The sequence below is a fragment of the Prionailurus viverrinus genome, chromosome E1 (genome assembly GCF_022837055.1).
Source record: "Prionailurus viverrinus isolate Anna chromosome E1, UM_Priviv_1.0, whole genome shotgun sequence".
Lineage (NCBI taxonomy): Eukaryota > Metazoa > Chordata > Mammalia > Carnivora > Felidae > Prionailurus > Prionailurus viverrinus.
Genome location: NC_062574.1, coordinates 50879468 through 50906676, shown reverse-complemented (window position 1 = coordinate 50906676; position 27209 = coordinate 50879468). Strand labels below are relative to the sequence as shown.

Sequence of the window (27209 nt, the reverse complement as noted above, 5' to 3'; positions counted from 1 at the left end):
CCACGTGTAGAGGCTCAGGAGTCCGTTGTGACACATACACAGAATAAAATACGACAGGGCCACGGCAAAATCACGGTTCTGTTTATTATCACAACGCGTCATTCACAGCAAGGACTGCACAAAGGTACGGGTCACAGAGCACCACGTATGAAAGGACCCCGTCCGCGCACGACCGTAAACGCACGCACCCACATGCGGACGTACGGACCCGTACGCACGCCGCGGGGATGGGGTCTGCACTACCGCCAAAGTGGATGCAGGAGACGGTCTCCTGCAGCTTTTACAAGAAGCGTTTCCGATTTTTACAAAAACACCAAAGCTGCTACATTTTTAATTTAAAAAAACAACAACAACAAAATTATTTTTAACAAGACACTTTGAAATCATTTGACACACCTTGGCTTTCTCCCCGACGGCAAATACGGATGCCGCCACCAAGGCTCGAACCCACCTCCGAGCTGCCCACTCCCAACGTCCCCTGTAACCAGGAAGGTGCTGGGGCGTGGAGACCCCTCCCCTGGACCGGGTGGAAATCCCGTCCCTTCTTTCTCACATGGTCCGTCATTCTAGAAGGCTGTCTTCAAACCACTCCTCAGAAAAACGTGCGTGCCCAGGAATCAGAAGGGAGATAAATATTCAGTCACCCCAAATAAAGGCAGTGAGAGTCCCACCTGTGGATCCTGGTGTGTGGTTTTCCCTCCTCCTTCCAGGGTCACCGGCTCAGAGCCCTCAGCTCAGCGTGTTCATCGGGTGGCATCCGGAATCCCGGCATCAGGAACCTTCCGCGAGACGCCCCGAGCATCAGGTGCCCGTCGGTGCCCCAATCAGGCCTTCAACAGGGCGACCTTGTGTTCCGGAACAGAATCCTCGCTGATGTTGTAGGGCTGGGTCCCCGGTTCCTGACTCAAGTATTTCTCTGCAGAAGACACAAGGTTTGCAAGCACTAAAAAAGCTGAAGCGAGGAGGGTTCACTTCACAGAATGGGATTCGAGGCTGGCACTTCAGGGTCCTGGTGCACAGGGAGCTGGGGTTCCCCCGGCCGGCACCCCCAACCCCAGGCAGGCTTCCAGCTACGTCCCTGATCACAGCCTCATTGCTTTCCACGCCCCGATAACCCTTCCTCAGTGCCGGGCGGTCCCCTGGCAGGGCCGGGCCACAGCTGTCCCTCTGTCTCCTGTGGGTCGGCCGTTTCCAGCAACAACGTGGATGGATCTCAGACACCACGCTGAGCCGAAGAAATCGGACACGAAAAGAACCTTTGCGATCCCCTTTACGTCAAGTTCTACAACAGGCAAAGCTGATCCACGGTGGAAGAAATCAGAACAGCGGCTAACCCTGGCGGGGGGTCATGAAGAGGGGCTGAGGAAACCTTCTGGAATGATGGAAATGTTCCATCTCAACTGCGGACACCTGGCTGTACCCACCTGTCAGAACTCGAGTTGCACACTTAAGATCTGTGCGTTCACTGAACCTATACTGTACCTTAAATAAAAACATCCCCCCCCAGATAAACCCCCAGAACAAGAGGGCCCCCCGATTCTGTGGCCTCTGCCTCACCCACTGTGCCCACGCTCCCCACTCCTGGACCTGTGCGTCCGACCCTCCGATTCCAGAGTTTCTGTCTTGCCGTCCCGCCACCCTGATCCTGGGGGCCACGGGCACGCGCGGCTGACGTGGCTCGCTCTCAGATGACCCCGCCGTACCCACCTGCCTCTTGCAGTGTGGAGAAGTATTGTACACCCTTCAGGTCAGCGGACAGCAGGGCACGGAGAACAGGAACCTGCAGGGCAGGCAGACTTTAATTCCGGGCAGGGATGCTCCTGTCTCAACACGTGGGCACGTGAGGTCTGGGGCGGGCCCGCAGGTCCAGGGCCGCCGGCCAGGTCACTGCTTCCCCCAGAGCGTCCAAGTAGTTACAACTCCACCTCTACTCAGGGAAATGGAGGGAAGAAACTGGGCCTCCTGGCTAGGCTAGAAGAGGAGTATTTAGAAGTTGACGCTCTAAGGAGGACGCAAAAACGAGCTCTCTGCAGACAGGACGAGGAACGTGACCGTTGTCAGCAGGCTCCGGAGCCAGGTGCCCGGATCAGGGAGCAGGGGCCACCGTCCTCGCTGTGTGACTTTGGGCGGCTTACTCAGCCTCATGGGGCCTCGGTGCCCGTGTCCTCACGTGGGGACGGGAACAACGCCGACCTCACGGGCAGGTCTGAGGGCGAAAAGGGCCGCCCGTCGCGACACCCACCTGCAGGCCGACGAAGGCGAGGGTGACGCCGTGCCTGTGGAAGTCTCCCAGGAGGTCCCCGAGCCCCAGCACCACGGTGTAGTCAATGCTGCAGACGTGGGTACAGTCCAGCACCGCGCAGCGCGGGGGGGACGCTGCGGAGACAGGGGCCGGCGGGTCAGGGGCCAGAGCGAGGCCACGGAGGGGTCCGGCCCCAGCAGGGAGGGTGGGGGTGGGGTCTGCAGGACCTGTGATCACAGCCGTCTGGAGACAGCAGCAGCGACCCCCTTCAGAGGAGGAACGGGCCCCTTTTCTTCCCCGAACACCAACTCCCGGGAACAAAGGACAGTCTTTAGGAACAAATGTTGGGGAACAGCCCCTCCTGCTGTGTGCAGACGGCAGGCACCCACCGGATGCCCCCGAGACGCCCCGAGACCTCCTGGGCCTGAGTGGGTGAGCTCCCTGGCAGCGGCTGAGGACAGGGACTCAGGGTCCCGCGGGAGCAGACGGGGGTACAGAGAAGGTGGCAGGGAGTTGGGGGGCCCCAGCCCACGCACCTTCCAGAGTCCGACTCAGTATCGCCTCCCGGAGGGACTCGATGGCCGGGAAGTGCAGACCGCTGGCCGGCTGCAGGACCAGCACCGGCCCCTCCGACACCTGGGGACAGAGCAGGGGACAGCCGGTGGGTCCTACAGGCAAGTCCGACCTGGCAGTTCCGAGAGGGTGGCCCCTCCAGCAGGAGGCCCCAACCCAGGCCGACAGAACAGAGCGGGGGGAGCACAGCTGACGGGCCCTCACGACTACCCGCAGCCTCACGTGCAGCGGGAGAGCTCTGCGGTCCACGGCAGGAGGCGGACACCCGTCCGCTGTGTGAACGGTCACTGGGTGGTGCCACGGGCCAGAGTCGCACCGAAGAGGCGTGCGACAGTTGAGCCAAGGGGTACCGCCCAGGGCACGCGTCGCCCCACCAGGCCCCCTGAGGCCAGCAGACCCCTGGCTCGGGGAGATCAGATGGGCCGGTACCTGCATCTTGGGTCTGGCCACAAAGTACAGGAGGATCAGAGCGGACACCAGGGTCCCGGCCAGGATGCCGTACTGGACCTCCCAGAAGCAGAGCAGGAATGTCACGCAGAGGGGTAGCAGGTCCAGCCCTGGAAGAGAGGAGTCCAACTGAGGGGTGGCCCCCTCAGGATAAGCTGGGCTCCAGCGAGCCCGAGCCCCAGAGAGACCTCCGTCTGGGGCCTCAGGGGCTGACATGGGCCACGGCCACGCTGGCCGAGACGTGTCAGGGCCAAGAAAGCCCTCCCTGCCTGGCTGAGGGGCCACTAAGACCTGACAGCCAGGCCCAGGGCCCCTGCCCTCAGGGAGGAGGGCACCTGTCGGGGGCCTGAGGAAGGGACCTGGCGGGTCCTTGGGCAACACGCGTGACTCCTCTGAGCCACGGGAGGAAGGGTCCTGGGGCAGGCGGGAGGGCTGGGGGTCAGCCTAGGATTCGACCCTGACACGTGTCACTCAGGGGAGGCCCCATCCTCCCTGGGCTTCCGTGGGGGCGGAGAGCACCTGCCGGGCCCACACAGGCGCCCCCAGGTCTCTGGGCTGTCCCAACGAGGGCGGCAGCGACACAGCAGGGAGCTGGCACGTGTGGCACGTGAAGAAATCACCGATGCCTCTCGGGGGCAGACGGGAGGAACCGGGGAAGCCCCGTAAATCCCTCCACTGCTTCTGCCAGTGAAACAAACACGTGAACGGGAGTTCTGTCAAAGGCACTGCAGGCTCCAGGGAGTCCCGGGAGGAGTCAGGCCGCTGGGGTCACCCTGAGGCCTCTCATCTCTCCCCAGCCAGGCCAGGCTTGAGGCTGGGAAAGGGGAGGAGGAGAAGGAGGTGGGGGGGGGGAGGGGCGAAAGGGGGAGGAGGGACGGAAGGAGGGGGAGAGAAAGGGGAACAGAGGAGAAAAAGGAGGGGTGGAGAGGAGGGAGAAGGGGTAAGAAAAGGAGGAACAAGGGGAGGAGGAGAAGAGAAAGGAGGGATGGAGGGGAGGAGGGATGGAGGGGAGGGGAGGAGGGGGGAAGGAGGGATGGAGGGGAAAGGGAGTAGGAGAGAGAAGCAGGGGAAAGGAGGAGGGATACAGAAGAGGGGAAGATAGATGAGGGAATGAGGGGGAAGGGGAGGAGGGGAGAAGGAGGGATGGAGAGGAGGAGGGATGAAGGGGAGGGGAGGAGGGGGAAGGGGAGGAGGGGGAGGAGGGGGAGGGGAAGAAGAGAGGAGGAGAAGGAGGGATGGAGGGGAGGAGGGATGGAGGGGAGGGGAGGAGGGGGGAAGGAGGGATGGAGGGGAGGAGGGATGAAGGGGAGGGGAGGAGGGGGGAAGGAGGGATGGAGGGGAGGAGGGATGGAGGGGAGGGGAGGAGGGGGGAAGGAGGGATGGAGGGGAGGAGGGATGGAGGGGAGGGGAGGAGGGGGGAAGGAGGGATGGAGAGGAGGAGGGATGAAGGGGAGGGGAGGAGGGGGAAGGGGAGGAGGGGAGGAGGGGGAGGGGAAGAAGAGAGGAGGAGAAGGAGGGATGGAGGGGAGGAGGGATGGAGGGGAGGGGAGGAGGGGGGAAGGAGGGATGGAGGGGAGAGAAGAAGAGGAAGGAGGGGAGGAGGGAGAGAAGGAGGGATAGAGGGGAGGGCAGAAGGGATGAAGGGGAAGAGAGGAGGGGAAGGGAGGAGGGGAGAAGGAGGGATGGAGGGGAGGGGAGGAGGGGAGGAGGGATGAAGGGGAGGGGAGGAGGGGAGAAGGAGGGATGGAGGGGAGGAGGGATGAAGGGGAGGGGAGGAGGGGGAAGGGGAGGAGGGGGAGGAGGGGGAGGGGAAGAAGAGAGGAGGAGAAGGAGGGATGGAGGGGAGGAGGGATGGAGGGGAGGGGAGGAGGGGGGAAGGAGGGATGGAGGGGAGGGAGGAGGGGGGAAGGAGGGATGGAGGGGAGGAGGGATGGAGGGGAGGGGAGGAGGGGGGAAGGAGGGATGGAGGGGAGAGAAGAAGAGGAAGGAGGGGAGGAGGGGGAGAAGGAGGGATAGAGGGGAGGGGAGAAGGGATGAAGGGGAAGAGAGGAGGGGAAGGGAGGAGGGGAGAAGGAGGGATGGAGGGGAGGGGAGGAGGGGAGGAGGGATGAATTGAGGGGAGGAGGGGGAAGGGGAGGATGGGGAGGAGGGGGAGGGGAAGAAGATAGGAGGAGAAGGAGGGATGGAGGGGAGGGGAGGAGGGGAGAAGGAGGGATGGAGGGGAGGAGGGATGAAGGGGAGGGGAGGAGGGGGAAGGGGAGGAGGGGGAGGAGGGGGAGGGGAAGAAGAGAGGAGGAGGAGGGATGGAGGGGAGAATCCACGAGGAAATGAGGGGGAAGGGGAGGAGGAGAAGGAAGGATGAAGGGGAGGGGAGGAGGGCAAGGAGGGAGGGGAAGAGGGGGAGGAGGGGGGAAGGGGAGAAGAGAGAGGAGGAGAAGGACGGAGGGGAGGCGAGGAGGGGGAGAGGAGGAAGGATGGAGGAGAGAGAAGGGGGAGCAGGGGCGGGGGGGAGGGCAGCAGGGGTGCCTGCGGGCTGCAGACTCACTCCGCACTGCACGGAGCGGGTCTGGGGCACCCTTCGCCCTCCTGACCCACGGCCAGCAGGGCCACCTCCCGGGACAACGGTAACCCCCGGCCGCAACCGTGCCCCGTGGGTCCCGGAAGACGGTGGGGGGAGGATCCAGGAGACGTGCGCGTGACCGGCGAGCACACACGTACTCTTCACGCGCCAGAGCGTCCCGAAGATCCCGGCGTCGAACAGCGGAGCCACGGCCATGATGATGACGGCGGCCAGGGCGGACTTGGGGATATAGTAGAACAGCGAGGTCAGGTAGTCCAGCGACAGCAGCACCAGCACTCCTGCGGGGTGGGGGCGCAGGGCGTCATGGGTGACCACCAGCCCCGCCCCGCACGCGCTCCGGGCTTGGGGGGGGTTGCTCACCTGTCACCAGGCCCCCTGCTGGGGTGCACACCCCCGACTGCGCGTTCACAGCCGTCCTGGAAGGAAACACAGACGCCCCTGGTGGCTGAGGGGCCCTGGACCGGCAGGGGAGGCTGGCCCCTGGGACCGGAGCGCCTGGAAGGGGACGTCGGGGCCCCACGGACACTGGCGCCTAAGCGGGACTGAGGAGCAGCCAACCCTGCCTGTCCCCAGCTGTGGCATTTCGTCACGGCAGGCTAGCAAAAATGTCACTGCGTTCACGGATACGCAGACATGCCGCTGACACTATCGAGTGGGGGACGTCCCTCTCACCACACACTCGTCTCCGACACGCACGCGCACATGTGGACAGAAAGGCCTGGAGAGACGACCGCCACGGGCTGACGGTGAGGCTCCTCCCAGGGGGCTGGAAGTCAACTTGGCTGTTTTGGACTTCCCTTTTCCCCGTCGCCTGTTTGGAAAACTGCATCCGGTCCCGCAACCCAGGAAAAGCCTTCTCTGCCCAAGAACTCGAGCCCGGCCCACATGTTCCTCTGCCACCGCGAGCACCACAAAGGTAGAACCCGGTTTCGGCTCCCGATCACCCTGACGGTGACCTGTGCCCGCCTGCATGCCCTCTGGATATGCCAGTCCGTCTGTACGTGTCCAGAGAGCCTAAGTCGTCTTCCGCTTTTCCAGAAACTTCACTCCTCCAACACTCCCTGATTTTTCTGGTACCTGTTATACGCAAGGTACTGCACCAGACGGGGGCACAAGACCTGCGACCTTGATGGACAGGTCACGCTACAAGAGCTGGGGGAAGGTTAGACTGGGGACACACGGAGGGTTTATTTCACAAACCAGCCCAGTGCCCGCAGGCTGCTGGCTTCGTTCTATGCGCTCTTTGCAGGCGAGGACACGGAGTGGGCCCTGCGGCCCCTCGGACGCGGGGGTTTGGGGGTGTTGCGGAGGTCCAGTACTCAGACGGGGTCGGGCCAGCGGTTCTGGGGACGCAGGTGCTGCTGGCCAATGCCCCCACTTCTCCCCCCCCCCCAGCAAGGTCACTCTCTGCCCTGCCCTCTGCCCTTCCGGGGGGGGGGGGGGGGGTTGGTGCCAGCACGTGTGGAGGCTGTGCGTAACCCACACCCGTTTCTCCACACGGAGCACGATGCTTCCTGTCCCCTTCCGGAATACGCTCGGGCAGGAGATGCGGGGAGCCCTGCCGCGTGCTGGGGACGTGTTAGGAGTAAACCGCGGCACCGGCGACCAGAGAAAACAGGCGAGATGGTGAAGGGCGGCAGAGTGAGCCCAGGTCCTGCCTCCCATGGATGCCGCTGATGGAGGGGTGCGGCCACCACAGGCAGACTTCTGCCCCGGAGGAGAACAGAGGGGCATCGAGATGTGGGCAGGGGCCCGGCAGGCTCTTCGAGCTGCATGTGGACCCTCTGGCCTGGGCTGGGACCTCCCCCGCCCAAGGCACAGAGAAGGACGTGGTCACTCACCGCCCAAAGCTGCCTGTGACCGGGTAGGAGGAGACGAGGGAGCCCAGCACGTTGGTCAGGCCTGGGGAGGAAACGGAAGCAAGAGGTTTATCCGGGGGGAGCGGGACATAAAATGATACAAACACACGGGGCATGATGATGAAACGGAGGCCGGAGACCAGGACGGAAACAGGAAGAGGGGAAGGTGGGAGGAATCACCCAGGGCTGTGCTACGAGTGTCCGGGTGTCTGTCACAGGGAAGGAAACACAAATCGTGATCTTGGCCGAGTTCACTGGGGTTGACCCTAACTTTAAAGTAACTCCGGCCCCAGCCTTGCCCCGGTGAACTAAACATGCCTTTTTCCATGTGTAACAGGGCCCAGAAGGCCCACCAGCCCGGAGGTCAGCTATCCCCCTCCTTCTTCAAACCCACACTCCTTTCGTGAGACGACCAGCTAGTACACAAGGTCACGGCTAGTAAGTGCCCCACTCCCGTGACGCTGACTCACCCACACCTGAGACCCTGGCCGGGACCTACGAACGGAGATAACTAATTAGCCCACGTTTATCACGGGCGGCCCTGTGCCAGCATGTGGCTCGCCCAGGGCCTTCCCAAAGACCACAGTCCCGCACGGTCCGTAACGCCACAATGGGCTCACAGGTTCAGGTACCCGCTCGTGAGACAGCTCAGGGTGGGGCCCGCTCAGAACCAGGCCCTCCTGGGTCCCACAGCCCAGCACGTGCCCCGAGAGCAGGGCCACACATCGCTGGAGGTAGCAGAGGCCGTGTGCTGACCACACACGGTTCACCCTGACTCTTCGCGATGGCCCGAGACTCCGGTCAGAGACCCGACCGCGTGGTGTGGGCGTTCTGTGGCGCGCGTCCGCCACGAGCTCAGAGAGGAGCCCCCCAAAGTCTCTGTGACCCATCCTGGGGCCCCATGCCCTGTGCTGTCAGGAAACTAAGTGGCTCGAGCCCAAAACGCCGCCATGCGGGGAATCAGCAGGGCGGGGGGCAGGGGTGGGGGGCTCCTGTGGACTCCCCCGGGAAGACACCTACTGGCAACGCCAGGTCAGACCCCTGCCTACCTCACAAGCGGCAGGAAGCAAAGGCAGAAGAGCCTGGTGTCCACAAATGAAAAACAGTCGTGAGAACTCAATTTAAGATGCGGGTCGTGCCCTCAAAATGAATCCCCAGAGGGGCGCCTGGGTGGCTCAGTCGGTGAAGCATCCGACTTCAGCCAGGTCACGATCTCGCGGTCCGTGAGTTCGAGCCCCGCGTCGGGCTCTGGGCTGATGGCTCGGAGCCTGGAGCCTGTTTCCGATTCTGTGTCTCCCTCTCTCTCTGCCCCTCCCCCGTTCATGCTCTGTCTCTTTCTGTCTCAAAAATAAATAAACGTTAAAAAAAAAAAAAAAAAAAAGAATCCCCAGAGAGGCCAGATTTGTGGAAACTAAACAAAAAGCCAGGACACCTGGCATAGACCCACCCAATAGTGGGGCCTACCCGAGTCTTCGCTGACCTGCCTGCCCGGCCTGCAGGGGGGTCACGGGGAGGGGGTGAGGACAGACGGGGTCCCGGACATCAGCAGGCTCACCCGGAGCCCACGTTCCTCAGCGATCTGACCCCAATGTGGAACATTCCTGGCGTTCCTTGAGCCGGAGCAGAGCTACAGACCTCAGGGTCTGGTATACAGCAAGTGCTCAATAAGCTCCAGTCACAGCGACACCAGAGGTCAGCCGCCTACGCCACGTGAGCGTGCACGGGACCATCCGGGGACGGCCCCGACTCGCGGCGACCTCTGCTCCTTGTGCCTCGCCACGCGCATCACCACGGTCTGAGCAGCCCAAGTGAGACCGCCGCTGGGGTCTTACCGATGGCCAGCAGCTCCTGGTTGGCGTCAATGTGGTAATTATTCTGGGAAGCTACGGAGAGAGAATAAAAACAGTCACTAGATACACGGCCTCGCTGAGAAAACGTCCGTCAGACAAAAAACAGATTATCAACTTCCACCCACGGCAACGTCTATGTGATGTAAACGTAAGCGTGTAAACACGCAAAAAAACACATGCATGTATGCGAACAAATACGCTCAAGCGTGTACGCGTGTCTCCCAAGAAAGGGCAGAAAGATGGACGGGAAAACGTGAACAGCGGCCAACTGGGGTGGCGAGAGCGGCTTCTTGGTACGCGTCTGCACCTCCCGCGTGCCCTATGACGACGTGTGCTGCTCTCACGAGAAGGGCGAAGTCTGAAACGAAAACCTGTCTGATCACGAGTGGGGAGGACCCGGAAGGCACGGACGAGGCCATTCAGACAGACGGGCCGGCAGGCACGGGGTGGGGGTGGGGGGGACACGCGGCGGCCGTGAATCCCAGGCAGCGACTGGCACGCGTTTCTGTGAAGGGCCAGCTGGGAACATTTTAGGCTCTGCCGGCCACACTCTGTCACGACGACTCTGTGCGTGTCACAGCCGGAAGTAGCAGCCGTGGAAACCCGCGATCACGTGAGCAGGACCGCGTTCCAGTAACACCTTTCTGCTACACGAATACTGAGATCGTGAACTTCGCGTGCTTTTCGTGTGTCAGGAAATCCTAAACTTGTTTAGAAATTTTTTTCAAACGCTTAAAAATGTAACAGCCACTCTCAGGCCATGGGCAGCAGCACGGGTTCTCCAAGCCCCCGATTCAGAGGATGACAAGCTTACAAGTTAGGACAGGAGAGCAACTGACTTCAAAGGAAAACAGGGAGAGAACAAGCAGGGGAAGGGCAGAGAGAGGCAGACACAGAATCCAAAGCAGGTTTCAGGCTCTGAGCTGTCAGCACAGAACCTGACGCGGGGGCTCCAACTCAAGAACCCTGAGATCCTGACCTGAGCCGAAGTTGGATGCTTAACCGACTGAGCCACCCAGGCGCCCCAGAAAACAAAGTTTTAAAGTGAGGCGAGAGGCATAAATTCTTTAAGATGTAAACTCCAAAATGCCCCCAAATCTCCCCTGCCAGAAAAAGATAATCAGAAAACCAAGAGCTGTACAAGAAAGATTTGATCGGAACATGACCTCGAGCAGCCACTGGCATTTGGAAGAGAGTGTTCGAGACTCTCTTCGGAAGGACAGAAGGGTCAGGCTGCTGGCAGTTCGCACGAGGAAACGAAATCCTGGCATAACCAGAGCCGATCTATGGAGACAGAGCGACACGGGCACCTTTCCTGGGTTTCATCTTTAGGGTCCACCTGAACCCCAGGGTGAGAGCCTAACCGTCATTAGGGGCGCCTGGGTGGCTCAGTCGGTTAAGCGTCCGACTTCAGCCAGGTCACGATCTCGCGGTCCGTGAGTTCGAGCCCTGCGTCGGGCTCTGGGCTGATGGCTCAGAGCCTGGAGCCTGCTTCCGATTCTGTGTCTCCCTCTCTCTCTGCCCCTCCCCTGTTCATGCTCTGTCTCTCTCTGTCTCAAAAATAAATAAAACATTAAAAAAAAATTTAAAAAACCCCCAAAAAAGAAATGAAAACGCCACCCACACAGACAACACAAAGCTGGACGTCCAGCAGACCAAAGGGAGGGGACAGGAGAAAGATGAAGCAGCCTCAGCCCAGAGGGAGGAATGAGGGCAATAGACATTTAAGTAGATTAAGGTCTCTGGGCCTCCCTGGGGGCAAGGAGGGGACAGGCCAGGTGTGCTCAGCCGACTGAAGGAGCACGTTGTTAACATTTTTTCTTTAAGTGGTTTTTATTTACTTTTTTAGAGAGCCAGGGAGCCTGAGCAGGGAGAGGGGCAGAGGGAGAGGAGGAAGAGAGAGAAAGAGAATCTTAAGCAGGCTTCATGCTGAGTGAGGAACCCAACACAGGGCCCGATCCCACAACCGTGAGATCATGACTTGAGCGAAAATCAAGAGTCAGGCACTCAACCGACTGAGCCACCCAGGCACCTGACGTTGTTGAACTTTTAGGAATTGTGGGAACCTGTCACCAAACATAGCCATTACTATCTATTATGTGAGAACTTCCCATCAAATTATATTAAAAATAAAGATATACTTAAAACTCCTCCTTAAAAAAAACAAACAAAAACTCCTCCTTTGCCTACATACCTTTTCCTAAGACAAGCTCATTTCACGGCATGTGCACGTGGGGGTGTGGCTACCGCCTGGGGGCGTGGCCATCGCATGGGGGCGTGGCTGCCGCAATCTCATCCCAAGATGGGAACTTCAAACTCTGCTCTGCTGGGAGCCACGTGGGTGGGGGGACGTTTCCGTCAAAGAAAACGCAAAGGGGAAACGGAAGCCCTTCTTTTTCTGGAGAGCAGGCTCCCAGACGTTAGCAGCCACCACTGGGTGACGTTTTTCATTGTTAAATCCGCTTTCACCACAAATTTTTGTTTAAAGACGAACATGTACTACTTGGATAAAAACGCAAGCTGTGAAAAATCAAAGCAGAGAACAGAACGGAAAAGAGCAGGCAAGCTAGTCAGGCTCCCGGACAGCACCAGGGAGGCGTGGATGGCGGGCACCTTACCAAAGGACTTGGCCACCGCGATGCTCTCCAGGAGACCCATCAGGGGCACCACGGCCAGCCCAGCCCCCATGTCCTGAGGGAGGAGACAGGGACAGTGAGTGACCCTCTGAGGAAGGAGAGCAGGGGTCTGAGCGGGCAGTGACCCGTCCTTCGGCCGCGGGGCCATGAGCTCACACGCGCAAGGAGGCAACCCCGTGTGGCACGTGCACGGAGCAGGACGCTGAACGAACCCCTGCTTTGCCAGCGCCCGTGACGCGAGACGCTCCTCTGGGCTCAGGGCAGGAAAATAAAGGCGGTGTCCTTTGAGGTCGTGCCCCATCTGGAACTCTTCCGTGCCCGTCCCTGCACCCAGAGGCGCTCCGCCCTGAGGACTCAGGGGTCCCAACGGGGCTCAGAGCTCCTTGTTACGAAGCGGATGCATCAGGGCGCAGACAGAACCAGGCCAGAGGCTGCCGCAGCTCAGCCCAGAGGCCTGGCTCCCCGCCTCTACCCACCTGTACCATCTCGGTGAAGGAAACTGTTCTGTTGGCCGTGGTCACCGAGAAGGGCGGAAGGCGGACGGGAGGGAGCCCCTCAGCCGTCTGTCCGGTTAGAACAAAAGGCTGGTATCCAGTCACCTCGAAGGAGTACGCGACCAGGGCGGCAAAGGAGACCACCAGTGCGTTGCGAGCTAGGACAGAGCGAGAACCGTTGGTGAACCCGGCTCCTCTGGGTGACTGGGGTGAATACACCCTACTCCAGCCACGGCCCCTGACGCTCCCGCCTGGGAAACAGCACGGGCTCGAGTGACTGTGGGGAGGGCGTGAACACGTGATGCCACGGCAAACCAAGACGGCAGGATGGGCGTATGGCGACGTGCAGGGCCCACACGCGTCACCTACTGGTTCACCTGCGTCCCACCCCTCGCATCTTGCCTGGGCTGTGCTGGCTGCTTAAGTGGGGGTGACACCTCTTCCCGGAATGTGAGCCCCATCATGCAGCCAGCTCTCAAGTCACATCCAGACCAGAGACGGGAGAATCCCTCGGGGTGGGACTCCGGGGCTGGGCGGGGGGGGCACACGGGGCACCCCTCACCCTGGGTGTGCAGGACGGCTGCACAACTTCCTCGGCCGGAACACCCCTCACCTGTTGTGGCCGTCCAGACCAGCGCGTGGCTGAGCCGCACGCCGGGGGGCATCTCGGGGTGGACGGGGGGCACGTGGTTCCGCATCAGCTTCAGCACCAACAGCAGCACCATGCAGACCAGCCCCAGCACGGCATCGCCCACCCTGTGGACAGACACCGGTCACGCCCAGGCCGGCCCAGGGCACACACCTCTGCCCCTCGGTTGCCCCTTCCGCGGGAAAGCCGCCTCTCTCGGTTGCTCTTCTCGATGTCTGCTAAGCAAAGTGCTTCCCTGCTCTATTTCAACGTTTTGTTCAGTGACCACGCAGGCCAGCGCAGGCCTGGGAGCCGAGGCCCGAATCCCAGCGGCACTGGGGCCACTAGCTCACGTTTTGAGTCACGTAGCTCTGTGGGCTGCAGAGGCCTGGACTGTTCCAGGAAGTTCACCTGCAGGAAGAACTGCCTAGGGAGATCTGACTGCCTCTTATGCTCTCTGACCAGTCAGTCTCCAATTCTCCTGCCCCCCTCCCCCCCCCCCCGGAGGATGACCCCCACAGGCTGCATGACCCGGGCCAGGGAGCCCCTGGCTTCCAGTGGGTTCAGCCCCGAGGAGCCTCACTGCAGACGAAGGGGAGAGAGGACAGTCGGTCACAGGTCTCCCCCTCTCCCTCCATGCCTCAGCACCGGCCCCACCGGGCAGCTACCCCCAGGTCACTGCTCCTCCGGCCAGGGACACGTCCAGACTCCCGGCTCATCTGGGATCCTCTCCTATCGGTCTCGTTACCCTGGCTGCTCTCTGGGGGAGACCCTTCGACTGAAGAAGCCCCATGACCCGCTGCCTGCCGCCCGTCCCTCGGCCACATCCACATTGTCTGCCTGCCCCGTGGCCTGCGTTCTCCTCACTGAACCACAAACCTCTGGACAGACCGCTGCCCTTCCTCTGCGGGGGGCCCTCCCACCCCTACCCCCCAAGGCTCTGTGCAGGGCCACGGGACGGGACCGGCTCTCAGGTCGTCCCGCACAGTGCTTCTCAAACTGCAGTGCGCACACTGACCCCCCGGGGCCCCCGCTGAACGCTGGCTGCTTGAGCAGGTCCGCACATGGCCGCGAGTCTGCATTCCTAACCAGCTCCCCTGTGACGCTGGTGCTGCTCTGGGACCTGTTCGAAGGGACAGGCCCCAGAGGTCGGGAATAAGTTCCCCCCGGGGGTGGGGCCTGGGAGAGGGGTTCCGGGAGGAAGGGCTTCCCTACACGGGCAGGACCACACGGCCATGAGGTACCTGGTCTCTCCGATGTTGCGGAAGGTGTGATACACTTGCAGGAAAAACTGTCTGGGGATACCCTGCAGTCCCAGGAGGTTCTGTTCAAACGGAGACTCAGATCAGACAACCTTCTCAAAGTGAGGCCTGAAGCCCTCCCCTGCAGCATCTCAGTACGTTGTAAACCCAGAGTCCAAGGGCCCTTGCTGGGGGCACATCCCAAGGCTCTCTGGGGACCCTCTGCCCATTCCCAAAGCCCCCAGGGGCAGGGGCTCGTGATCCTTGGGCGAAAGAGACCAAGGACACGTCTTGGTGAATAATTCTCCCTTGTGAGGAAAACCAGTCCGGGTGATCTCAAAGCAGGGAGACCTCTTCGTGCGCCCTGGTCAAGGGTCTGGGGTCGCTGTCGGCCCACCCCACCCCGCCCTGCAGGCCCCACTGCCCTTGGCTCCGTCCCGTCCCTCACACGGAGCACCCCATCCCTACCCCCTGCCACTGGCCCGAGGCCACAACCCTCACCCGGAGGCCCACCAGCCAGGCCCACCTCCTGCCAGAGGTACAGCCAGGTGGAGCCAAAGGCAGAGCTGCCGGGGCTCCGAGGGCCTCCTGGGAAGGATGCTGGGGGACCCAGGAGGGCAGGGTCCTCGGAGAGGAGAAGGGGTCTACCCTTTGTTTTAGTTCTTTATCCACTTGAGACCAGGTGGGGAACATTAGCGAGAAGGTTGATGCCCCGACCCCCAGAATGGTCAGGCTGCAAGGATCCCCAAACCTGCACACAGCCCCAGATGGGACAGACACTGGGGTGGAGACACATGGATTCTGGGGCCCAAGGAGCTCCCAGCCAGGGCAGGTCAGGAGGACCCCCCCCCCGACCCTCCCCCCGCCCCCAGCTTAGGGCTCTCAAATGGCTGTCGTAACCTGGTCAAGGCGTTAAAGATTTGGGGGACCTGGGATTGCCAAGTAAGAGTGTATTAAGAAGCGGTCCTCTATAGGGGAGCCTGGAGGGCTCAGTCAATTCAGTGTCCGACTTCGGCTTAGATCACGACCTCACGGTTCGTGAATTCAAGCCCCACATTGGGCTCCATGCGGACAACTCAGAGCCTGCTTGAGAATCCCTCCCTCTCTTAGGATAAATAAACTATTAAAAAAAAAAAAAAAAAGCTGCCCTCTCTGTATTACAGTCCCATAAAAGAACAATCCTGATGCTGAAAAAGAAGAACGGTGTTTCCAGAATAAAGGACACACTGTCCCAAGGAGCGGCACTTGCCGAGCTCACCCTGACACACGTGTGCACAGAATACATAAACCGTGCCCACCCGCACCTTCCTGAGCAGCGTCTCCTCTCTGGTGCAGATAACCACAGACCTGCCTCCCAGGAGGAGCCTGAGAATCAAACACGAGGGAGGGTTTGGCCCAGCGTCTGGCACTTAGCAAGAGCACAAACAGGGTCAGCTCTGGCTCATACGCCCTCGTGTCCCGGACTCTCCCGCTCCACCACCATCAGGGAGACGCGCTGGGCCAGCCGGGAGCAGAGCCTGGCCATGGGATCCACGCCTCGGAGAGGCCGGCTGAGAGGTGACACACAGGCGGGGGGGGGGGGGGCTTCATCCCCACACCCTGGCTCAGTTCTACTCCAGGCACCCCACTGAGCACTCACTTCCTTTTTACAAAGCTCAGGGCCAGGCAACCGACCGACCACAGTCCTAAAGAAAACACGCCCTTCTCAGGAACTTAAAACCCAGTGAAAGGGCAGCAAATAAGGTCCTCAAATAACGGATGGTGATTGGTTCTGGTGCTTCTTACAGTTGTGTTTCACAGAATTATAAAGAAGCATGGCATCTGAAAAGCACCAAACAGGCGCCTGGGAGGCTCAGTCGGCTGAGTGTCCGAATCTTGATTTCAGCTCAGGTCGTGATCCCAGGGTCTCGGGGTTAGCCTCACGTCAGGCTCACGCGTTGAGCGTGGAGCCTGCTTGGGATGCTATCCCTCCCTCTCCCTCTGCTCCTCCCCAGCCCCAAGGTGCAGGGGCGCACACGCACTCTCTCTCTTTCTCTCTCCCAAAAAAAGTATACAGAGGTGCCTGGGTGGCTTGGTCAACTGACATCTGACTCTTTATCTTGGCTCAGATCATGATCTCAGTTTGTGAGTTTGAGCCCCACTTCAGGGTCTACGCAGGACAGCTCGGAGCCTGCTTAGCATCCTGCTTGGGATCCTCTCTCTCCCTCTCTCTGTCCCTCCCCTGCTCATTCTCTCCCTCTCTCGCTCCCTCAAAAATAAACTTTAAAAACGTACACACGTGCGTCCAAATAAATTTTCAAAAATAAAATCAAAGAAAAACGGTCAACAGAAATTTAGAAAAAGAAAACTCTAGACTGTCGTTACCAGTCGCCCACGTTACCTCTTGCACGGTCCAACCGTCACTCAGCATCTTCCCCAGGGGCTCACGGGACCGATGGAGATGCGCTGGAGCACCTGTGCTCTGAGCTCCAGAACAGCAAGCCATCAACTGGCCCGCACATATCGACCCCAGCCCCTGTCCCACTACCCACGAGGTGCCCAGGAGCCGACTAGTGCGCCTACCTTGATCTGCCCGAAGCCAATGGTGACGGTGGCAGCAGACGTGAAACCTTTGATGACGGGGCAGGAGATGAAGTCCAGCAAGAAGCCTGGCCAGCCGAGAGAGAACACGAAGCTGGTCCCAGCTCTGCCCAGTCCCAGAGGACGTGGCTAGATGTGGGCTGGGACAGGCGGTCCGGGTGGAACAAGGCTAAGGACCACATGCCCCCCGTCTGGACTAGTTTGGACAGTGGGGAAGGGAGGCTAGGGTCTGGGACGCGGAGCCCTTCTCCAAGTAGAATAGTAGAGGGCTGAGAGGGCCCCCTTCACACACACACACACACACACACACACACACACACACACGAAGAGCCCTTGGGATGCAAAGAAGGAAATTTTGGCGGAGGGCCAGGGCATCCCCGGGACGCAGGGGCCTGGGTATCCCGTGACAGGAAGGCCCGAGAGTCTTACCCAAGTGCAGGAAGCCCATGGCTAACTGGATGCAGCCAGACAGAAAGGCCAGCAGCACGGCGTAGGCAGGCTCGTGGAAAGTGTAGAAAGACACCAGGAGGGACACGATGGCCGTCGGGCCCAGGGTCACGTCCCGGGAGGTGCCCAGGAAGAAGTACACGAAGCATCCCATGAAGGCAGAGTAGAGGCCGTACTGGTGGGGAGACAGCACTGAGCATCAAGGAGGCACACAGCATGCCCACGGGGTCCCGTGGGCAGGTGTCTAAGCGCAGGATCTGTGGCGGGTGGCTGTCGTGTCCTGCGGGGACCCCGGCGCACAGGCGGGGTAAAGCACTCACACCGTTAGCCACGGTTGGGGACCTACAGTGACCGGGGGCCTCTTTTCCACCTGCTTCCCAGCGGGGTGCCCACAGGAGTACAAAGGCCTGAGCCCTTATCTCAGTCTAGGAGTCTAAGAAAACATTCTTGTGAGTCATGCTGCCGGGCCCCTGGGGCAACCCAGCACTACTGGTCCAGTGCCTGCGTGTGACGAGTGTGGCAAGAGCGGTTACAGGGGCGTGTGTCTGCCCCAAGGCGGTCACATGCTGCAGACTGCACGCCAAGCCTTCTGGGGGGCCCCACGGGGCTGGGGTTCTGGTGCCCTGCCTGTCTGGAGGGGACACTACGCATTTCTGCTCGGCTCCCGGGACGGTGCTGAGGCTGGAGTGGGGCGGCAGCGGGGGCAGACGTCTCACCTGGGGCGGGAGGGCAGCCACCTCGGCGTAGGCCAGCGCCTGCGGGATGACGGTGAGCCCGACGGAGAGTCCGGCGATGGCATCCATCTTCAGCCATGACACGGAATAGTCCGGCAGCCAGGCCAGGATGGGCAGCCGCCTCTGCAGGGCCGCAGGGGAGCAGCAGCGGGCCTGTGGGGCCATACTGGCACCCGAGGGCCTGGCCTGCCCCAAAGCCTTCACAGGAGAGGGCATGCCTGGGGTGGGCATGGGGATGACACAGCAGCAGTCAGGGTCTAGGCTTGGGAGAATCCAGCAACAGGGCAGGGTCCAGGGCAGTCAGGAGGGGCACACGGGCCTCCCCCCAGGGGATCCGAAGCAGATGGATTAAATCTGCCCCTTTGCTGGCCTCGAAGAAACCCAACAACCAGCGCAGAGGGGGCCTCGACAAAAGATGCAGTCCCCCATCCAGTGCCCTGCTCGCTACCCTCCCTGAATCCCACCTGCCCAAACGCCAGCTGCTTTCTTTCCAAGGCCCCTCGACAGAAAGAATGGGATGAACGGTTTCTCCGTGAGGGACCTAAACGCGAATCAGACCCCCGTCTCTCCTCCCGGGATAATCTGTTTCTTCTTTTTCCCTCGCCAAGGAATTTAAGGGCAGCAGCGCGAGGCGTAGCGGGGTCCACGGGGGCTCCCTAGTCTGGCAGGCGGCGCGTGGGTGGGGGGCCTGCAGCCTCCAGGGCCCCGAGGCTTTCCAAGTGCGCAGCGCGGGCGAACTCCACCCACTACGGCTGACTGCGGCGCGGGCGGTGGGGGTCTCGCATCCTGAGGCCGCGCCTCACCCCACCCCCCACCTGTGGCATTCGCATCCCTACAGGAGCTCCAGGGACTCTAGTGGGCTCTGGGGAACGTTCGAGGCCCCTCCATTAATTCCGGGTGCGCAGCATCCTCTAGGGACCTGGCGCCTCCCCCCCCACCCCTCCGCGCGCAGAGCCGGCCTCAGACCACCCCTCACCCCCCGGACCCCGCCGCACCCCGCCTCCCACCCTTGAAGCCGCCTGCCCCGGACGTTGGGTCTTAGGGTGGGCACCCCACGCCTGCTGACCGTTCCAGCAAGGCCGAGGGAGGCGGGGACCTGGTGGGGACGCGGTGGGGAAGGGTCCCCGCGAGAGGAGCCCGCACCCTCGGGCCCCGAGCCTCCCCCAGCGACCCCAGCCCGTCCCCCGCAGCTCGCCCACCCCGCCCGGGCCCCGCTCCCCGCCCGCCACAGACCCACCGGGCGCCGCGGCTCGGGGTCTCCGGACGTCGCCGCAGCCCGGGTCTGCGGGAACCGCAGAGGGAGAGAGAGGGAGGGGAGAGTTGGAGGGGGCGGGGCCTGGCGCGCACGTGACCTCCGGGGCGGGGTCTGTGCCACGTGACCGCGGGCGGGGGCGGGGCAGCGGGCCGGGAGCCGCCGCCATGCGCCGTCGGGGGCCGGCCTGCTGGGTGCTGCTGCTGGCGCTGGGGCTCTGCCGCGTGCCCGGGGCGCGCCCCCGGAACGTGCTGCTGATCCTCGGTGAGTGCGCCCCCGCGCCTCTCGCCAGCGAGCCCCGCAGCCCTCCCCGTGTGCCCTCTCTGCTGCCCCAGACTCTTCGCGCTCGGCTCCTCGGGGAGGGAGGCAGGGGCGGCCTCGCCCACCGCGGGCTCCGCAGGGGTCGGGCCGGCGTCCAGCGCCCCACTCCTGCCGCTGGCCCTGACCCTGCACCGCGACGCGTGCCCACAGCAGCCAGGGCCAGCCCTGCGGGCCCCCAGCTCGGGCAGCTGGGTGGCCTTCCAGAGCTCGGTGGTCCACAGCCCCCAGAGGGGATGCGGTGGAGGAAGGAGCTGGGGTCCAAGTCCCCAGAGACGCGACTGGGGGCCGGCCGGGGTGGGGGGTGGGGGGGAAACCCTGTAAGTTTGCCCTTCCCTTTTCAGACCCGGGAGCGCTGTGGCTCAGCTCTCCTCCTGGCTGAGCGGCGCAGCCCCCCCCCCCCCCCCCCCCCCCCCCCCCCCGCCACCCAGCTGCCCTCTCCCCTTACCCTGTCCCCTCCCAGATATCCCAAGTTCTTCTAGCGCTCTGCTTTTCACGAGACTTGGTGACCAGAGCGGGGTTGTCACAAGACAACCCTGTTCTTTCCTCTTTTGAGGTCTGAGGCTCTGCCAGATTCACTCTTTCTGATTAAGTTTGTGGTCTCCAACCCGCCCTTCCGCTGATTGTAACATCCAGCTGCTCTCCTCTGGGGGCTCCCATCCGCTCCTCCCTGCTGGGGACAGTGGTGCAGAAACCACAGCTCCTGCAGGGTGTGCGGAGCCCCGGGGCTGCCCAGCCACACCCACTCGCTAACACTCCACCTGAGTATTCTGTCTGGGGTGTCCTGCCTGCCTGGGTACCAGTCCCACCCGGTATCAGGCCACCGGAGTTTCATGCCTGTCTGCTGCCGCTCGCCCAGTTCTTGTGCGTGCCTGGTGGCATTCCCACTCAGGTGGCACCACGCCTGCCCAGATACAATGCCCACTTGGGTCCTGCCGCCTGGGGGTCACGCGTGCCTGGGCACCAGGGGCCCAGGCCACCACAGCAGGACTGCGGGTCTCCCTCAGTCCTGAGTCCAGCCCCCCGTGGCCTCTGCCTCTGCCTTCCTCAGCGGACGATGGGGGCTTCGAGAGTGGCACCTACAACAACAGTGCCATCGCCACCCCTCACCTGGATGCCCTGGCCCGCCGCAGCCTGGTCTTCCGCAATGCCTTCACCTCCGTCAGCAGCTGCTCTCCCAGCCGCGCCAGTCTGCTCACTGGCCTGCCCCAGGTGAGGGCAGCAGGGGTGTGGGAGGAGGGCTCTCGACACCGACACCGACACCGAGAGCCCCTCCCTGACCTCCCCTGGGGATGGGCCCACCCTCTTCTCCCCACTCCCAGCCAAGCGGGTTCAAGTATGGGCTAGAGGGCGCCCTCTCCGCTGCTCTGTGTGACCGTGACCAAATCACATACCCGTGAACCTCAGTCTTCTTACCTGTGAAATGGGGTCTTGAGAACACCTTGTTCCTGGGATTCTTACGGGATTGGCCAAGCTCATACTTTATATGGAAAGCGCATAGCCAGGTGCCTGGCACGGGGTTGTCCGGGGTTAACCCCTGTCACACTGTTATCCCGGGAGCTTGAGCGATGGTAGGAGTTAACACGGAAACGTTTACTCTGTGTTGTGCGTGCTAGAATACGTGTAGTGTGAAACTTACCATTTTGACTCTTTTTTAAAATATTTTTAAATGCTTTTTCATTTATTTTTGAGAGCACCCCCATGCAAGGCTGTGGGGGAGGGGCAGAGAGAGAGGGAAAGAGACATAGCAGGCTCTGTGCTGACAGTGCAGCGCCCAACGCGGGGCTCGAACTCCTGAACCGGGAGAGCGTGACCTGAGCCAAAGTCAGGAACTTAACTGACTGAGCCACCCAGGCGCCCTTGTTGCAGTCACTTTTTTTTTTAAGTGCGTGACCGAGCGACATCGGATACGCTCACGTTATTGCGCGGCGTTCCTGCTGTCTACCCCCGGAGCTTAATCGTGTTCCCAAACCGAAGCTCTGTGCCCGCTGACTCCCTGCGCCCCTCCCGGTCCCTGGTACCTTCTATTCTATTCGTCTCAGTGCACGCGGCTGCTACAGTGTTTGTCCTGTGGGCACTGGCTGATGTCACCGAGCGTAGTGGCCTCGCGGGAACGTCGTGGCAGGCGTCAGGATGTCCTTCCTTGCGGCCAAAACACCGTGTGAGGTTCCGTCACGCGGGTCTGGCACACGTTGCTTACCTGTTCAACCGCCGATGGATGCCGAGGTTGCTTCTACTCCTGACTGTCGTGAATAACGCTGCTGTGAACTCGGGTGCACGAGCACTTACTCCCGATGTGTTACCCCGAGACACCATCTTCCGGGGAGCCGGCGTGCTCTGTGCGTCCCCATTGGAGAGACCAAGGCCATGTGTAGGCGGCCCATGTGTGGCCACTACCCAGACGCCTCCTGGAAGGTCAATCAGGCAGCTGTGAGCTACACTCCCGTCCGGGCCGTAGGAATGAGGAGAGCACTGTTCCGGCTTGTCTTACGTCTTTCCAGTCTCAGTTTGTAACGTGTGCGACTGGTTTTTTTTTACGCTGTAAAAAATCCAGTTAATCGGGGCGCCTGGGTGGCTCAGGGGGTTAAGCGTCCGCCTTTGGCTCAGGTCATGATCTCACGGTTTGTGGATTCGAGCCCCACATCAGGCTCCACACTGACGTCACAGGGTCTGCTTGTGATCCCCCCCCCTTCTCTCTGTGCTCCTCCTACTCGTGCTCTCTCTCTCTCTCTCTAAATGAGCTTTAAAAAAATCCAGTTAACAGCGGTTTGCCGCCGTGGCATGTGCTCGCAACGAAAAAGCTGGAAAACCCAGGTAGACAAAAAAGAAGGAAATAAAAGCCACCCCTAGGGGCACATCTCCGGCGTGCTGTTTCCCCTGCTGACGTCCTACGGTAGGGGCCAGACGGAGAGGCCGTGGAACTCTCCCTGGGTGCCGGCCGCCCGAGCCGAAAGGGGGCCCCCGGAGGGCCCGGCGACGAGCCACGGGGAGAGCCGGGGCGGGTGGGGCCCCGCGTCACGCGCGTCTCTGCCGCAGCATCAGAACGGGATGTACGGCTTGCATCAGGACGTCCACCACTTCAACTCCTTCGACAAGGTGCAGAGTCTGCCGCGGCTGCTCGGCCAGGCCGGCATTCGCACAGGTGAGCGGCTTCCTGCCACAACGGGGACCGGACAGGCCCCCTCGGGGCGAGCCCCGTGTCGCCTGCTCCGAACACCCGAGGTCCTCGGCCTTTCCCCTGAGCCCTGGCTCCATGAGGACAAGGGCCCGGGCTGACCCCCTAGAGGCCACACCGGGGCAGGGCTTTGGGGGGGGGGGGGTGGTGCAGAAGGGAGCGGAGGGGGACGGGGTACGTCAGGGGCCCTGGAAGGCCCGTGTCCCCACCTCCAGGCATCATTGGGAAGAAGCACGTGGGCCCCGAGCTGGTGTACCCGTTTGACTTCGCCTACACGGAGGAGAACGGCTCTGTCCTCCAGGTAGGACGCAACATCACCAGAATTAAGCTGCTCGTCCGGAAATTCCTGCGGACTCAGGATGACAGGTGCGCGGAGGCCCCCAACCCCTTACCACCCACCCCCGCGGCCAGATGCACATCCCAGAGTCTTTAGTTGGGATTCTTGGAGACCCCAGGTGGAGGAGCGGGGGGGGGGGGGGGGGGAGAGAGAAAGTTCCAGATACTCAAGTCAGTCTGGTCAGAGGGAGAGGAGAGGGGACGTTTTCAGTTACAGAGGAGGGGACGGTCCCGAGGGGTGTTCCCGCCTAAAGAATGGGGCTCCGCAGAGTAGAAAGCCAGGTGGCATGTCAACCAGCTGACCTCAAGACTCAAGCCCCTCCCCCCCGGGCAGGCCCTTCTTCCTGTACGTCGCCTTCCACGACCCCCACCGCTGTGGGCACTCCCAGCCCCAGTACGGGACCTTCTGTGAGAAGTTTGGCAACGGGGACAGCGGCATGGGGCGGATCCCAGACTGGACCCCCCAGGCCTACGACCCACAGGACGTGGTGGTAGGACAGCCCCCCGCCGTGTCTCCAAGACGCTCGCTTACCCTTCTTCTAACGCCTCGTAAATCGGGGGGGGGGGGGGGCTTGGCAGCCTGGGCCCCCGGGCGTGTGACGTTAGCACGTTTAACCAGAGACCCACTGGATCCGGTTCCCGTCTGCGTGGCCGGCAAACAAGTGTTAACGTGTCTAGAAGCAGGGACATTCTGGGCCCCACCGTTCACCGTGGAGCAGGATTTCGGGCCCTGGGAGGGGGGCTGGCCCTCATCTACCGCCGTTCAAGGACTGGCCACCCCTTCTCCCGGCCTCCGTGCTCTAACCCTGGCTTTGCCCTCACCTGCTCCCCCAGGTGCCCTACTTCGTCCCCGACACTCCCGCAGCCCGAGCTGACCTAGCCGCCCAGTATACCACCATCGGCCGCATGGACCAAGGTGGGTTCCAGGAGCCCGGACGGCGGTGTGCTGCAGCTTGCACCCCGTCCTGGACCAGAGGTCTGAAGTCGTGGCAGCAGGGCCGTGTCCCCTGCAGCCTCTGGGGCACAGGACAGTCCTCCTGCCTCCTCCAGCGTCTGGTGGCCCCAGGTGTCCCTTGGCTCGTGGCCGCACCCTTCCAGTCTCTGCCCCGGCCTCACATAGCCTCGTGCATCTTGGCTGTGTCTCTCCTTATAAGGACCCTTGTCGTAGGCTTTAGGGCCCACCTGGATGATCACCTGAAGATCCGTGACGGTGACATCTGTAAAGTGCCCTTAACTAAATGAGGTCACGTTCACAGGTTCTGGCGGGTTTGTTTCCCTTAGCAGGGACCGCCGTTCAGCCACTACAGAAAGTTGGAACCTTTATCATTCGGTGCCATTAGTGGGTGGTGACCTGGGAAGGGGGAAAGTGTGGAGGGACTCCTGTCTTCCAGCCGTCGCCCCGTATGGTCCCTGCTACCCACACGGGGCAGGCATGAGATTCCAGAAAACAAACTGGCCGTGCGGGTGCCACGGATGTGCTGAGGGATGGCCGGCATCCCCGGCCCCCTCCAGGACAGGGTGCTGGCCAGGGGAGGGGGGCAGACAGCAGAGGTCCAACAGGTGGACGGAGGAATGTGTGAGTGCCCGCACACCCCCGCCCCTCCATGCCCGTCTGTGGCTGAGCTCTGCTGTCCCCTCCGCACCCCCAGGGGTGGGACTCGTGCTCCAGGAGCTGCATGAAGCAGGTGTCCTGAATGACACCCTGGTGATCTTCACGTCCGACAACGGGATCCCCTTCCCCAGTGGCAGGACCAACCTGTACTGGCCGGGCACTGCTGAACCCTTGCTGGTGTCGTCCCCGGAGCACACGAAACGCTGGGGCCAGGTCAGCGAGGCCTACGTGAGCCTCCTAGGTATGGCTCCGCGGCTCACACGGGGAGGGCGGGGGGAAGGAGGGAGGGGGCAAATTTAGTGGTACCACCGTGTCCAGACAGCGCTCTACACCCGCTATCTTATGTGGTTCCCACACCACCTGGGCAGAGAAGGGAGGGCCACCCCGTTCTGTAAGTGCAGATGGGGATCAGGGAGGTAAGGTGAGTTGCCCAAGGGCACACAGCTTGTGAGCATCAAGATAGGATTCTAGCCTCGGTCTCGCTGCCCCTGAGACTGTTGCTTTTTCCCCGCGTGAGTGTCAGAGCCCCCTGGAGTGCTAGGGAACGTCCACGTGGTGTGCATGTGGACATCCCCAGAGTGTCTGAGAATTTGCATTGCTGATGCCGGGGAAGCTGACTTTGAGGGGCCAGGGCAGCTTGGGGCCCACATCGCCCTTTGGCCCCAAAGCACAAGTTCAGTAGTGCTGTGGCCACAGCACAGGACAAGAACAGATGAGGCCCTCCGAGGGGGCTTCCTTACGGACCTGAGAGATTTTACCAGGAGCCCCAGTATTGCCAAGTTGGAGCCTCTCATTAAGCCATCGAAGTCGTCACGTCCTAGAGGTTTGGGGCCACAGTGGCAGGTTGGACCCAGCGCGGCTCCCTGGTGGCGATCTGGTGTGCAGGGGGGCCCAGCAGCGTTCCAGAAAGGCTTGGATCGAGCCCTTCCGTGGTGGGGGCTCTCGTGCCCCGGAGGGCCGACGTGCTGAGACCCCGCCTCCTTTGCAGACCTCACGCCCACCATCTTGGATTGGTTCTCTGTCCCTTACCCGAGCTACGCCATCTTTGGCTCGAAGACCGTCCGGCTCACCGGCCGGTCCCTCCTGCCGGCGCTGGAGGCAGAGCCCTTCTGGAGCACCGTCTTTGGCAGCCAGAGCCACCACGAGGTCACCATGGCCTACCCCATGCGCTCCGTGCACCACCGGGGCTTCCGCCTGGTGCACAACCTGAACTTCAGGATGCCCTTTCCCATCGACCAGGACTTCTACGTGTCGCCCACCTTTCAGGACCTCCTGAATCGCACCGTGGCCGGCCAGCCCACGGGCTGGTACAAGGACCTCCGTCACTACTACTACCGGGACCGTTGGGAGCTCTACGACCGCAGCCAGGACCCCCACGAGACCCGGAACCTGGCCGCTGATCCACGCTACGCCCAGGTTCTGGACCTGCTCCAGACCCAGCTGGCCAAGTGGCAGTGGGAGACCCACGACCCCTGGGTGTGTGCTCCCGATGGTGTCCTGGAGGAGAGGCTCTCTCCCCAGTGCCGGCCGCTCCACAATGAGCTGTGAGGGTCGCCCGGGGGACGTGGGAGGCCTCCCCACGCCCGGTCCCCACCTTTCCAGCTGAGGCGGAGGGAGGGGCAGCGACCCTCCCGTCTGAGCAGGGCTCTCCCTGATGCTGGGGTCGTTGCTGCCACTGCGTGGAGGGGGGAGTGGTGGGGCCTGTGCCCGGCTCCTTCCTCCGCCCGTGGGAGTGGGGACACGGTCGTCCTGGTGTCCGAGTCATGTCTCAGCACAGGACTTGCAGGAAGGGGGGCTTGTTTCCTGGGTTCGGCTGGGGACCTGCCAAGAGAAGGCGCTGGGACCCGGGGCTCGAGACCTTCATTCTTCGGAGCCCACAGACGTCCCCGCGCCCTTCACCCGGGAGGAGCTGGGCCTCCGTGTGTCCCGCGGGTGGCGGTGGCCCCAAACCGCACCGTATGTGGTAACCCAGTGTCTGGCTCGTGTCAATCCCTGGCCTTGAAAACTCTTCGAACAACCCTTGAGCGTGTTTTGTGTCCTTCGCTTTGCCCCACGGTCAAGTTCCCGACCCTGGCGGGGTTTCCGCCAGGCTGCTGATCCGTGGCAGGCTTCCCGGGTGCCGAGTTTCGTTCTGTGGTCTGTTTGGGCAGAGCTCATCCTTTCTGAATGTCCAAGCACGAAGACCCCATCCTGTGGCTTGGGTT

General features: G+C 62.0%; 2 protein-coding genes across 4 annotated transcripts; one reads left to right on the top strand and one right to left on the bottom strand.

The window, feature by feature from the left end:
- Positions 1 to 60: 60 nt before the first annotated feature.
- On the bottom strand, positions 61 to 19642 carry SLC26A11 (solute carrier family 26 member 11). Of its 2 annotated transcripts, XM_047832209.1 has the most exons (17): positions 19550 to 19642; positions 18295 to 18530; positions 17561 to 17753; positions 17114 to 17199; positions 14555 to 14634; positions 13296 to 13438; positions 12665 to 12840; positions 12171 to 12243; positions 9535 to 9585; positions 7685 to 7745; positions 6204 to 6259; positions 5981 to 6121; positions 3245 to 3372; positions 2779 to 2878; positions 2243 to 2376; positions 1708 to 1780; positions 61 to 916 (listed from the first exon to the last, which is right to left on the bottom strand). In XM_047832209.1, exons 2-17 carry the CDS (start codon positions 18526 to 18528, stop codon positions 825 to 827), a joined length of 1821 nt encoding a protein of 606 aa, XP_047688165.1. In that variant the 5' UTR covers positions 18529 to 18530; positions 19550 to 19642; the 3' UTR covers positions 61 to 824. The 2 variants fall into 2 exon arrangements, with proteins under 2 accessions (XP_047688165.1, XP_047688164.1); XM_047832208.1 differs by lacking the exon at positions 19550 to 19642 and having other exon boundaries at positions 18295 to 19230.
- A 64-nt stretch (positions 19643 to 19706) lies between these two features.
- Positions 19707 to 27024, top strand: SGSH (N-sulfoglucosamine sulfohydrolase). Of its 2 annotated transcripts, XM_047832210.1 has the most exons (8): positions 19707 to 19828; positions 20934 to 21094; positions 22919 to 23024; positions 23273 to 23423; positions 23728 to 23884; positions 24228 to 24309; positions 25043 to 25246; positions 25994 to 27024. In XM_047832210.1, the coding sequence occupies exons 1-8, from the start codon at positions 19732 to 19734 to the stop codon at positions 26551 to 26553; spliced, it is 1518 nt and encodes a 505-aa protein (XP_047688166.1). In that variant the 5' UTR covers positions 19707 to 19731; the 3' UTR covers positions 26554 to 27024. The 2 variants fall into 2 exon arrangements, with proteins under 2 accessions (XP_047688166.1, XP_047688167.1); XM_047832211.1 differs by lacking the exon at positions 19707 to 19828 and having other exon boundaries at positions 20956 to 21094; positions 21925 to 23024.
- The last annotated feature ends 185 nt before the right edge of the window (positions 27025 to 27209 follow it).

Coding starts and splice junctions, on each gene's coding strand:
- SLC26A11 (XM_047832208.1), bottom strand. CDS start 18,543: ATGCCCACCCCAGGCATGCCCTCTCCTGTGAAGGCTTTGGGGCAGGCC. Junction 13,439..14,554: donor CGCAACATCGGAGAGACCAG/GTACCTCATGGC, acceptor GTCTGTCCACAG/GGTGGGCGATGCCGTGCTGG. Junction 12,244..12,664: donor CCTTCACCGAGATGGTACAG/GTGGGTAGAGGC, acceptor CTCCTCCCTCAG/GACATGGGGGCTGGGCTGGC.
- SGSH (XM_047832210.1), top strand. CDS start 19,732: ATGCGCCGTCGGGGGCCGGCCTGCTGGGTGCTGCTGCTGGCGCTGGGG. Junction 21,095..22,918: donor TGCTCACTGGCCTGCCCCAG/GTGAGGGCAGCA, acceptor TCTCTGCCGCAG/CATCAGAACGGGATGTACGG. Junction 23,424..23,727: donor CTGCGGACTCAGGATGACAG/GTGCGCGGAGGC, acceptor CCCCCCGGGCAG/GCCCTTCTTCCTGTACGTCG.